At 28.4% G+C, this 12,267-nt stretch overlaps 4 protein-coding genes across 4 annotated transcripts; all 4 read right to left on the bottom strand.

Moving 5' to 3' along the window:
* Nucleotides 1–404: 404 nt before the first annotated feature.
* On the bottom strand, nt 405–1,676 carry LOC126554441 (uncharacterized). Its single transcript, XM_050209523.1, has 4 exons — nt 1,501–1,676; nt 1,332–1,436; nt 800–1,274; nt 405–740 (listed from the first exon to the last, which is right to left on the bottom strand). The coding sequence occupies exons 1-4, from the start codon at nt 1,667–1,669 to the stop codon at nt 605–607; spliced, it is 885 nt and encodes a 294-aa protein (XP_050065480.1). The 5' UTR covers nt 1,670–1,676; the 3' UTR covers nt 405–604.
* Nucleotides 1,677–1,724: 48 nt separating this feature from the next.
* LOC126554440 (uncharacterized) lies at nt 1,725–3,337 on the bottom strand. Its single transcript, XM_050209522.1, has 4 exons — nt 2,470–3,337; nt 2,303–2,413; nt 1,936–2,246; nt 1,725–1,871 (listed from the first exon to the last, which is right to left on the bottom strand). Exons 1-4 carry the CDS (start codon nt 2,954–2,956, stop codon nt 1,725–1,727), a joined length of 1,056 nt encoding a protein of 351 aa, XP_050065479.1. The 5' UTR covers nt 2,957–3,337.
* On the bottom strand, nt 2,998–5,209 carry LOC126554438 (uncharacterized). Its single transcript, XM_050209521.1, has 4 exons — nt 5,087–5,209; nt 4,771–5,031; nt 3,262–4,710; nt 2,998–3,032 (listed from the first exon to the last, which is right to left on the bottom strand). Exons 2-4 carry the CDS (start codon nt 4,946–4,948, stop codon nt 2,998–3,000), a joined length of 1,662 nt encoding a protein of 553 aa, XP_050065478.1. The 5' UTR covers nt 4,949–5,031; nt 5,087–5,209.
* Nucleotides 5,210–10,277: 5,068 nt separating this feature from the next.
* On the bottom strand, nt 10,278–10,872 carry LOC114119552 (uncharacterized). The gene is made up of 3 exons (XM_050209516.1): nt 10,807–10,872; nt 10,554–10,731; nt 10,278–10,489 (listed from the first exon to the last, which is right to left on the bottom strand). Exons 1-3 carry the CDS (start codon nt 10,870–10,872, stop codon nt 10,278–10,280), a joined length of 456 nt encoding a protein of 151 aa, XP_050065473.1.
* Nucleotides 10,873–12,267: the final 1,395 nt, after the last annotated feature.

Genomic DNA, 12,267 nt, shown 5'->3' with positions numbered 1-12,267 from the left:
AGTGGTTGGAACGTAATTATCATCAACTAGCTGTAGAATTTGGTGATGTCGAGTATGAAGAACTCGGTAAAATATTGAATTCATTAAAATTCACCTGCATTTACGTCAAGGGTGAACAGAAAAAACAAGTTCTTATGGAGTATATACCGCACGTCGCACTAATCAACATTGAAGACGTTGGCTGCCCTCGTTTGGATCAAATATGTGATGACGAAACTTTACCTTGCTGTATTTTTCATATGGAATTTAATCCTAAACAATGTACATTTTACAAAGTATTTGCTATAAGGAAATGGTTTATAAATAATTCATAACAATTTTGAATGTATACATTTTATTTAATAAACATAATAATATTTTAACTTTGTGTTTATTTATTTATTTTTTTTTATTTATACATGGTTACAAGAAGGTTAGAATATTTACAAGTTTATATACACGGTATTTTTTACAATATAACAAATATACATGGTATTTTACATGGTATTTTACAAACTAAACATTAATCTATATCAAGTATTTAAAATATATAACATGATAATATTTTCAATATACAAATTTATATACATAGTATTTACAAATTAGAAATATATACAGTATTTAATTATGTAGACATGCATTCCCTTAGAAGTAATCTCATTAAATCTTTATCCGATTCATCCCACTCATGCCCAGCAACGTGTACTGGAAACTCATGATCAGGCCATTTAACAGTCTCCTCAGATTCAAGTTCGTCTTTCCTATAAAAAAATTATATAAGTTAAACAGTTTTATGATATGTAATTATTCTAAAACTTACTCTAAACTATAGTGTCCGTAAGCCAAGGTATGAATTTTATCTTCTAGTATCACCCTTTTATCATCATAGCTGTTAAATGTCAACTTATCTGACTTTATGGTCTTGAGCTGGTGTTTGAATGATCGGATTGAAACGTTCTCTCGGTACGCCTCCACGCCGGCTTCACCAAACAGACAACGATAATGGTCATTGAATGTCATGTGGTTCTTTACCACATGCCCACGGATTCCCTTGGCTTTGATTTTTTCCTTCCCATTGATCTTATATGCATAAGACTTGGCTCTGAGAGCACAAAACTCTGTCATAACGAGTCCATCCGTCTCGTCAGAAAACAAACCCGGGATTTTCTTACGGTCAGCAATGTAACACGGATGGTCTTTCGGAAGATTTGCCGTGTCCATTCGGTCAAGCAAGTTGGAATTGTGTGCTAAGTCGTTGTAAAAGTTGTCAGTCAAAACATGATACACCAGTGAATCTAAAATAATTATTATAAATTAGTATATAAAAATGAGATTAGTTTAAACAAAATTACCAGTGTCAGTGTACATGAGATTGATTTTGTCTCCGTAGTGTTTTTTCATGACATTGTAATGGTAATCGTACATTAATGTTTTTGAAATATCTAGCACGGCAAAACCTGTGAAAATAAATATATTAAAATAAAAATCTACCGTTAAAAAAAAATTAAAGTGAAAATTTACCTATATAAATAGGTTTACAAAAATCGATTATTTTATTTTCCAATGAGACAGCATTTAGATTTTCGTTATATGTCGTGCAATATTTGAATGTTGAACGATTTATCAGCTTCTGGAGACGTTGTTCACTAGACACTAGTTGTATGTTAATTCTTTTCCTCATGCTTTCCATCGTTTTTCCTGGATAAACGACAGGAATTAATTAAAAAAAAAAACCTTACTATAACTTATAATAACATACCAAAAACAGCATTATTCATCAGCTTAAAAAAGTCCTTTTCAAAGTCGTTTACTGCCTTCTTCCGCAACTCTGTATTAAGACTGATATATTCAGCTAGCCAAGCAGACTGATTAAACTGTACTACTCTATGCACCTATGATAAAATTAATATATTAAAATCTAAATCTAAATAAGTGTATATATATATATATATTTACTTTTTCAACTATGAGACCGTTGGCTATAGCTTGCTGCAAGTTTCGATAGTGTATAACATAATTTTTCTTTGATTCTAGTGTCGTCATAAGTTTTTTCACTTTAGAACCTGGTGGAATACTGTTTTGAGGCAGAAAGGGTAAATCATTGTGATGACCATGAAGTTCTGCCGGATAAACCAAATCAACTTCATATATTCGGCCGATGGGAGATGTTTCGTTTAAATCATTTAGACCGTCTAGTGATGGTTTGACCCACTTAAAACCTCCATATGGCATGTATTGAGACATAGCCCAGCCATATAAGTTATTACCTAAATATTGAAATATATTATCAACTGATTAAAGGAAATTATAAAAATATACTTACAGTCTTGGTATATCAGCCATGATTTAGGATTTGACGGTTCGTAATCTGGGGTATTTTCGTTGTTTGCTTTAGCGTAACGCATGCTTGCTTGAGTTAGACCACCACGAATTCCTTTAATAAAAAAAATAAAACATAATTTATAAATAAACAATCGCTTTATAATTTACCTTTTTCAATCATCAACAGCATATCATAATCAGAGAGTAATTCAAGTTTCATAGACGTGTATTTCAACATACAGTCAAAGCTGAAACCTGGTGCTGTGTAGTAGAATGCCGGGTCGAGGTGATATGTGCTCAAACACAGATCACGGAAATTTTCAAAAACATCAGCCAATAATAAGACATCAATTTTGAGATACAGATCTGAATATTCACCGAGTGATCGACAATTGAAGTGGTCCCATACTGTTTTTGCGTGTTCGTAATCTGCGTTTTCAATATTTGACTCTGTTAATGTGCTATAAAATTCTTCTTTCTGTGGTAAACTTGTCTCTTCTAGTTTGCTCCAATTGTCTGTATATTCGTACGGGTATACTCCTTTACGGGTAACAAGCGGCATATCTTCGGGTTTAAACACTTTGGCAATTTCTCTGAACTTTTCGTATCCAGGTGTTATTAAATTTGAGGACAGGGTCGATAAGCTTGACGCCATAAATCTGCATGTGTCAATGAATCTTATTGAAAACTTGTTGTTTACATATTTTGAGAATGAGACATACTTTTCTTCACTGTTCGGAATAACATTAATAGTGTTTGAATCATAGCCAAGACGTGTCACAATAAAATGTGCATCATAATTTGATAAATTATGAAAAAAAACCGGTATAAAATTAGGTGTTTGGAGCTTAAGGTTACATGTATTGCATAATGTTTGCCTAAATTTTCCCGATAAATGGCAGTGATCTGCCACTTTATGATTTTCTTTAGAAAACTCGGTCTTACATAGATTACATATACAACATGACTCGTGTGTTTTTCGTTGGTCATCGGTGAAAATGATAGGGGTGTTTGTTTTCAGTAATTTTTCTATTTTCTCAGCTATTTCCACAATACTATCGACAAAATGTTTTGCAACGTCCGGGTTGTTTTCATTTCCACGATAAATAATTGGTGAAGTCGGAATATTAAATTTTTCAAGTAGTTCGAGTGGTATGTCATCATTCGCCTTAACCAAAAATCCATAGCTCATCGCTTCATGGTTTTGAAAAGCTGTTGTTTTGTCTCCAATTTTCTCATCACTTTTTTTAAGCAATGCTTCAAAATCTGCGTAAATTACTATCGGATGACGTTGTGTTTTTTTCCACCCTGTAAACTCTAGCATTGTTCCAGGTTCAGGCATCTGAGGTAGTATGGGCTTATGAGTGCCACATATCAGTTTATGTTGCGCTAGTCCAGCCTCTCCATTCAATTTATATTTGTACTGTTGTCCATCGAATGACGTGAAGCACCGTTTACAAAAAATTGTTTGTCCATTATGTTTGGTCTTTTGCGAGCGAATGAGTCTAGAAAAATTTGAGATGTAGCTAAAGTGGTTGTTATCTTCGTCTGATATTAATAGTAGATCGAAATGTTCGGGTTTTTCTTCATCCACTACTTTTAATGGAAATACTTGGTATTTAACAACTTTTGGTGGTTGAAATTGCTTTTGAATACCGTAAACATTGACAGACACGTTCGGATTATTTCTTTCAAAAATTTTTACTTGGTGAAGAGGTGTCGGGAACGAAAGATCAGAAAAATTATACCGTCCTTCGTGTTCAAAATAATTTTCACCAACATAAGCTTTATTTTTTCCTGTAACATGCCTAGCAAGAATTGCCCATTTGAAGCATTGCATGTCCAGGTTTTGCGGGTTGATAGTGGCTTTTTTATTTTTTATTGGATCTGGTAATGCCATGTAGGAAGATCCAACCATAGGTGTATATTTATATACACCTAACATTAAACCGTCTATGCACTGTAAAGTAAAGCCACTACCCTTGCTCGAATACTCGGTTTGTTCTGTCATTAATTTTGTAAATGCCTCTTCAACGATTTCTTGTACTCCAGTATCAGTGAAAATCGCCCTAGCTGCAGTTTTAAAAGCACGGTTTTCAGACGAATATTCTACGTGTGGAATATTATATGTTGCCTCTAGCTTTAAATTGAACTTTATAGGATGTTTGCACGCAATTGATTTTAATAGCTTGACAAGTTCTGATTTAATCGAATCAAGGAAGTATACATAATTTTCTATATTACTCATATTTTTAATGTAATACCAGGTGACTGTACGGTTCGAGGAAGACGAGATTTCCACAAACCCAGGGGACTGTACTAGATTCAAGCGCGCTTTTTTTGCAATGATAGCTGACTTTGTGTTGGCCAAAGAAACACGTTTCCCGTTTTCACCCGTAGTGTATGAGTCTTTAAGAAAAAAACCTAGTTAGCAAATACCCAGTCTATATAAATATTTAAATTACTAACCTTCCGTATCACAGAGTCCAAGATTTTCGACGGTGGTTAGAACTTCCATACATTCATCGTCACCAAGGTTGCCCAAAAATTCATCCATCGCATTATCTTGTTCGGTTGATAGGGGAGTAGTTTGGATATTTCGTACTGTTAATATGCTATCGTTTTGGGTGGTAGGTCCTGGATTCATGGAAGACGCTCCAGCTGGTATGTTGGGAACAAAAATGTGTGGCGCGATTTGAATATTTTCTGTCAGCGGGGCTGGGATGCCACCTGGTAATCAATATTGTATAAATAAATATATAAAGCGGATTACAAAAATACGTACCATGAAATTTTTTTAAATGTCTGATGAGGTTGGTCTTGTAACTGAATGTAATGGAACACCTAGTACATGGGTAACGCACACCCGCATGCTTTTTTTCATGCCTAACCAAATTACGTTTCGTCGTGAATTTCGAAGTACATTGCTGACATTTGAAAAATGTTAAATGAGTTTTTCGGTGAGCGAGCAAATTAACCTCGTAGCTGAATTTCAAAGGACATTGCTCGCATTGAAACATTTTATAAAAATAAAAGACAGACTGACCGAAAAATATACTCACAACGGTTAAAGACGGGGTGAACGATAAATATACGATTGAAGACTGAACGACTGACGACTCTTTCAGAGTATATATATATAGCCAAATTTAAGTAGGCGGGCATAGGTAGTGTAATATATTTAATTGATTATCGATGAATTGAATATGGAAATGTGAGAGGTGGTGTAGGGAAATACATTATGAGTCGGCGACATCCTGGCGACACGAGTCGTACGAATTTCGAAAAATAGGTATTTAACATATCGAATAATCCTAATGGCATTTTATATACAAAAGTAGGTATATCGGTTATTAATGCCTCCTGTGATGGCTATTAAGATGGCAATATATTGGTGTGTATTTTTCATTAATTACGGATATGTTCATCTAATGAGGTGACTATTAAGATATTTGTTAATTGATTAAGGAAATATACACTATTATACTGACAATATGGTGTTGTATTTATTTGATTGACGTGTCAATACCTGTGACAATTATTATATTGATTATTTTATAATTTTCGACGAGCGTGCGAACAGATGTCTATTTTATCCTTTAATAATTGTTCTTTAAGTGATGTCTGGTAATGACAATACGGTGGCGATTTGTATGCCGTGCGAGAGTTATATATATATATATATACGTCGAGGGTAAAGTAAACAAAACCACCACCTGTACATTATAATGACCATTATACCTTTTAACTGTATCGACAATAATAAGATACAATTCATGCCATTAGGTATGAATATTATCATTTTATTAGCACACTGTGTCTACCCTGCCTATTTAAAATGTAAAGTAGCTCAACAAGTAACAAATATATGATAACAAATGATAACTGATAACATGTGATAACTGGTTGTATGTGATAACAAATGATAACTAGTTGTATGCATACGTATATGATAACAAATGATAACATGTTATAACTGATAATACAAGTCGCGCACGTACGCGATCGGGCGGCGGCGATGGTGGGATGCGGGATGCGGTGTTTGAATCGGGATGCGCAAGGCGGTATAGCGATGAGCCAGCAGGATGAGTGGCTAGAACTCTCTTTTCCATACTACTATAAATTAATAACTTTTACAATATACTTAGTTATAATTGTGTGTAAATTACTCCAGTGAATTTTGCTCTGAGTGGCCTTCACTTGCATCATCATACTTTAAAAACGAAACTATAGGTTTATGGTAACTGAAATATGAAATTAATATTTTTGAAAGAAATGTATTTTCTAAATACCTAAAAAACAAATCATATGGTCACTTGTAATTGTATAACGATCGTAAATAAACTCGTAATTCAGAATTATGAATAATAATATACTGGTATATCGTATGCATGTACCTATATAAACATATAATACGTCGAATGTCGATGTTCACCGAAACCATATAAAATAAATTACCGACAACTTCACTATGACTAATAAATGTGTTCAATTATTTTATAGTTTTAGTAACGAATAACAGTGTTAACACTAAATTAATTTATGGTTCATAGGTAACTTATTATTTTATTATTTAAGTACAAGAAGTAAGACACTTAAAGTATAGTTTAAGAAAACATTTATGTTAACTTGTTGTTTTTAGTTTTTTCAGTCTAAAGACATTTAAAATACAATTTCTAATGTTATTAAAAAAAAAATAATTTTCTGTATTTGTATTAATATTGTAATAGTAATATAGCATGGAATACATTCATATATTTTAGTCTATTTTAAATTTGTTCATATTTGTATTAAGAATTAAGATTATTTCCAACTACATACACTGAAAAAAAAACCTTGGTAACATTGATAAAAATATAGATTTGATCAACAAAATATTTGTCACTATTCAGCTAACAAACAGATTTGTCCAACTAACAACAATAAATTGTCAATTCATGATCATCTTGAAAAATGACAAACATTTTATCGTTTTGATTAAATTTACATTATTAATTTGATCACATAACATTGTCATGGCTAACACTATTTTAACAAAATATCTGATCAATACAATAAAATATTTCATTAATACAATAAAATATTTTATTAATACAATAAAATATTTTATTAATACAATAAAATATTTTATTAATAGGAAACATTATTTGATAAACAAATCATAAGAAATTTATTGTTAAGATTATTAATTTTATCATTTCAATCAAATATATTTGTTACTGATAAAAATATAATCTGTTCATATCCAACAAATGGGTTTATCATTTCAATAAAATTTTCTGATCATATGATAACTGAAATTATTATTGCTGCATCAAAAAGTGGTATGCAAATTTCAAATAATTTATCATTTGAAATTTAAATATAGGTAATAAAAAAAAAAACTATAGTTCATTTAAATATTAAATATATTTTTTTTTATTTAGTATATGTTTTGAAATTGTATACAACATAAAGAAATATAAATTATATAGGTAAAACAATGTAGGTATAAAAATATATAATAACATAATGAAGCTTATATAAAATATGCATTATAATAAATACAATATAAAGATTCATAAATATATAATAACAAATAAATAATAGATTTACCTAATATTCAATCAAAGCTATACAGTTAAATTAAATTCATATTTTATCAATCTTTCTTACATATACAACTTTAAAGTTGATCTTTATCACTTTTATCTAATTATCACATGAATTCAAATAAATTTAATTATTTTTAATCATTTAAAAAAGGTACGTTATATAATTTATACCATGCAATACTTATCTATCATGTAGTTACATAGTAATTTTTATATTACATATATATATATTTTTTAAATGCAATAAGTAGGCTAATACTTGTAGCAAACTTTATAATATGTAAATCACATTAAAACATTAATTATGTATATTACGCATATTATAATATTACATATTGAATGTGAGTAAGTACTCAATGTATATATATAAAAAAAAAGAATATAGAAATATATTGTCAGGTATACAAATGTAATTAGGTACCATATATTATTTGGATATAATAATAGAATACCTATACGTAATATATTTATCTATTCTGTATTATTTTCTAAATCAAAAATTAATTGATTTAAATTGGGGTGGGATTTATCAAATTTAGTTTTAATATTATACAAATATTTTTGTATAAATTGCCATACAGCACATGATTCGATTGGGTACTCTAAATTAAATAAATGTATAATCTTAAAACACACATCTATTGCTCTTAGTATAGTGAAAACTTTATATTTAATCGTATCAAAATATACAATTATCTCTTTTGGTTGAAGTGGAGTACCAACAACCAAAATAAAGGGCTGAATAGGCAATTTTAGATTATATCGGTCAGTTATGAATTCTTCAGCCAGGGTAACTGTATTACAAAATACCAAAAAAGTATTTTGTGAATCTTTAATAGAGAATTTCACAATATTTTTCTTCCCTTTATCATCCATAGTAACTTTTTTGGAAGTTGGCACAAATAATGAATGGATTAAATAAAATGTAACCGCTTGTTTAGCATCTGAAAATACACGATGTGATTAGTTAGGTACCTACTAACTAATTTTATACATAATTACAAGAAATATCTTTATATAAGGATATTTATAGATATAATTTTAAATTAATAATTATTATTAATTACTTTCACATGGGTTTTCCATCTCAATAAAACTTTCTAATATTTTACGGGAGTTCATATCTTTAATTTTTGTTGTTAAAACATTGAATATTTTTAATAATTTTATTTCATAGTTTCCTAGTACATTAAAACAGGTTGGGTGAAGAGCATTAAAATCAATATCAATCTGAAAAGTAAATTAGTAAATTGGGAGTTAGATAATAAATATTTTACATAGCTATAATAATTGTACACTGGCTATAACTTGTTCCACAACCAATACAAAAACGTCAAATAAATACGCCAAATGTCCCACTATATGATAATCAATATTTCCTAATCAATTAGTTGATATCATTATTATAATAGAAAATAAAAATGTGTTTTTGATAACTGATAGTAAATAATATTATCAGTTAATTTTTATTTTTTTGTGATTGTTAAATTATATTTTTCATTATGTTTTTTACGTTAACTTAGTCAGAAACTTGTGTAGTTTCACTGGATATTATTCAAAATACACAGGTCAATAAGTATTTTTCATAATATTGAAGTTACTAAAAAAATATTGAATGGGTATTAATGTAACAGTTTATTGAGGGACAATTGTAACATATAAAATAATATAAATATATTAAATAAAACTTTTTTTTTACAAAGTTGTATTATTTTTAATTTAAATATGTTGTTTAATTATAATTTTATAAAAATTCAATACATTCTTATCTCTATTAGTTAGGTACCTACTGTTATTTTTTTATATTATCAACATTTTGTATTGTCTATTTAAAGTTATAATAAGTAACTATTTTAATAATTTAAAACTTTAAAAATCAAACAAAACCCAATTTAAAAAGTTAAAATATTTTTATTCATAGATCTTTAGTATGAAATGGTTAAAAAGATTAAATTATACCATTTAAAAATTATAAAAAGAAATGTGTTACTTTTGTACCGGGCCCTTATTATTTTTTTTTTTTACCTTCATTAATTTACAAAATTGTGAAAATTAACGTACAATATACTCACTTATTTATAAAAGAATTAAGTTATTTTAATGATTAAAAGTGTAACTAAAGAAAAATAGCTTAAATTTTGGAAGAAATAAATGATTTTGTGAAAAATGTTACAATCGTACTCAGTCTTCCCTACTCTAAAACAACTAACAAAATATTTTATTAACCTAATCCATCCATATTATATATTATAAATTGTAAAATTAACTTCTTAGTTATTATCAACTTATATTGACCATGGTTAACAAAACTTAATATTCGCATGTAATGTGATTAGCATCTGATTGTTTAATAGTTAAAACTAACTCATGGTTGATACAAATTTAATTTAAAAAACAAATTTTACATACTAATTTATAACCCATTGGTATTTTATAGCTCTTCCATTCTTTTATTATTTCCTGAGTTGTTGTGGCCTTCTGAATATAATTTAACCTGTGATTTACAGTTGAACTCCAATGTCGCTCAAGTTCTGGAAGACTACAGTTATCATGCTTAATTTGGTTTAAGATTAACTGTATATCTTCTTCAGGTTCTATCATAAATTATTAAAATAATATATTATTCTTTATAATATATATTTTTTTAAATATATTTACCATAGTTATTAGTAGTCCATCTACTAAAACTACTATTTTTAGTTTTATTAATTAATTCATTTTTTCCTGTATGTTTTAAGATTAACCCGCTTGTTTTTAGTGTTCTCATAGTATTGTAATATTTACAGTATATCTTTCCTCTTGGCTGTCTTGAATGATCTTTTATGAAATAATTTTCCTATAAAAAAAGTATAATTAATTAAATTATTGATTATATAATATGCATTATTGTGCTTTCATATAATTATCAAACCTTCAATTCAGATGAAAAAAGTTGTTGTATTTGGTTTGCAATATTTTCTGCCAATGCCACAGACATTAATATTTTTTTTGTTATTAATTCTTGAATTATTATTTCAACTAATAAAGTTCTTATATGATCATTCAAACAATTGTGACTTTTGTAATAATCAACTATCAAAGCACCTTGAGTAGAGTTCAATATGTTACATAGTTCAAAATTTACAATTTTTGAAGGTATGCTTTGAGGTTGGACTATATTTTGATTATTGACCGATGGTGCAATTTCCAACGCAGACGAGCATGAAGGAGATGGAAGAATGGGAGGTCTTATGTTCTTATTTGGTTCATTTAGTTGAGCATAACTTTTTTGCCAAATTTCAACATTGTGCCTAAAATTTATCTGAATGCCCAGAGGAAACTGTTTGGTCAACATAGAAATTTCAGACAAATTTATCTTTGATAAAGTAACTATGTCCACTAGTTCAGCTAAATATATGTAAAATAAAATATACAAATTAAACATTTTAGAACTATTTATGAATAATGTTAAAATTACTTAAGCATGTTTTGTATAAACAATTTAATCCCCATTGACTTAATAAATCATTTAACTCTTGTATGGTTTCCACTGGGTAGTTATAACCAACCACTGTTGGAATATCTATATACTCAGCAGATGGATCCTATATTAAAAATGTATTAGTTACTAATTAAGTTTTTAATATTTTATATGATAATACGGACTTGATTAAAATCAGTGTTATTTTTTTCAGTAAATTCTTCATCCGAACTGTTTTTGATTAATTCAGTGTATGAATCATCCAGATTTTCAAAAATGTTTTGGTTATTCATTCTTTTTTTAAATTACAATTGATTTTAATTATTATATTATACTCTATTATGATGTGTATATATAATTACAAATCTTAAAAACTATTTATTAAATTATAAGCATATTAAAAAAATTAATAAAAATGAAAAAATAAGACAAATTGTTGAAATGGAATACCCAATAGGCAGTATGTATAATATGTATATTACATAAAATACTCTTTTGTTCTAAACATTTTTTTGCCTGTTGAAGTATTAATTACATTTATTGGTGGTCCATTAAAGTAATTTATTTCATTAAAAACTGGATTTAAAACTATATGTTCATTAAAATCCACTTCATACGCTTCAAAATGAGAATGAAAACCATTTAATTTTATTTGTTTTGTTAAGATAATTATTTTAATATTATTAATTACTATTATTTCTATTATTTCAAATAGACACATTTCAAAAATAAATCTGGTTAAATAATATCCTTCCTTATAATTAGTACCCATGTATTCAATTTTATTATAACATTCATACTGCTTAGATGTTATTTTATATGTATCGTTTATTAATTTACTATATTGACTGTCTTTGATTATGTGTTTAGGATTCAACACCAAATTATGTTTTTTCGGTTGCATTAGTAAAT

The sequence above is a fragment of the Aphis gossypii genome, unplaced genomic scaffold, assembly GCF_020184175.1.
Source record: "Aphis gossypii isolate Hap1 unplaced genomic scaffold, ASM2018417v2 Contig00503, whole genome shotgun sequence".
Classification (NCBI taxonomy): domain Eukaryota; kingdom Metazoa; phylum Arthropoda; class Insecta; order Hemiptera; family Aphididae; genus Aphis; species Aphis gossypii.
This window is presented reverse-complemented; position numbering and strand designations above follow the sequence as displayed.

Bases quoted from the DNA above. Each gene is read 5' to 3' on its own strand.
- LOC126554441 (XM_050209523.1), bottom strand. From the start codon at position 1,669: ATGGAAAGCATGAGGAAAAGAATTAACATACAACTAGTGTCTAGTGAA. The intron at 1,275-1,331 runs GTAATTTTGTTT...TAATTATTTTAG, and splicing joins TCTCATGTACACTGACACTG to ATTCACTGGTGTATCATGTT. The intron at 741-799 runs GTAAGTTTTAGA...ATTTTTTTATAG, and splicing joins TACGGACACTATAGTTTAGA to GAAAGACGAACTTGAATCTG.
- LOC126554440 (XM_050209522.1), bottom strand. From the start codon at position 2,956: ATGGCGTCAAGCTTATCGACCCTGTCCTCAAATTTAATAACACCTGGA. The intron at 2,414-2,469 runs GTAAATTATAAA...TTTTTATTAAAG, and splicing joins GCTGTTGATGATTGAAAAAG to GAATTCGTGGTGGTCTAACT. The intron at 2,247-2,302 runs GTAAGTATATTT...TTCAATATTTAG, and splicing joins ATGGCTGATATACCAAGACT to GTAATAACTTATATGGCTGG.
- LOC126554438 (XM_050209521.1), bottom strand. From the start codon at position 4,948: ATGAATCCAGGACCTACCACCCAAAACGATAGCATATTAACAGTACGA. The intron at 4,711-4,770 runs GTTAGTAATTTA...TTTTTCTTAAAG, and splicing joins TGGACTCTGTGATACGGAAG to ACTCATACACTACGGGTGAA. The intron at 3,033-3,261 runs GTATATGTAATC...TATTCCGAACAG, and splicing joins AAAAACACACGAGTCATGTT to TGAAGAAAAGTATGTCTCAT.
- LOC114119552 (XM_050209516.1), bottom strand. From the start codon at position 10,872: ATGTCTGTGGCATTGGCAGAAAATATTGCAAACCAAATACAACAACTT. The intron at 10,732-10,806 runs GTTTGATAATTA...CTTTTTTTATAG, and splicing joins TTTTTTCATCTGAATTGAAG to GAAAATTATTTCATAAAAGA. The intron at 10,490-10,553 runs GTAAATATATTT...AATTTATGATAG, and splicing joins ATGGACTACTAATAACTATG to AACCTGAAGAAGATATACAG.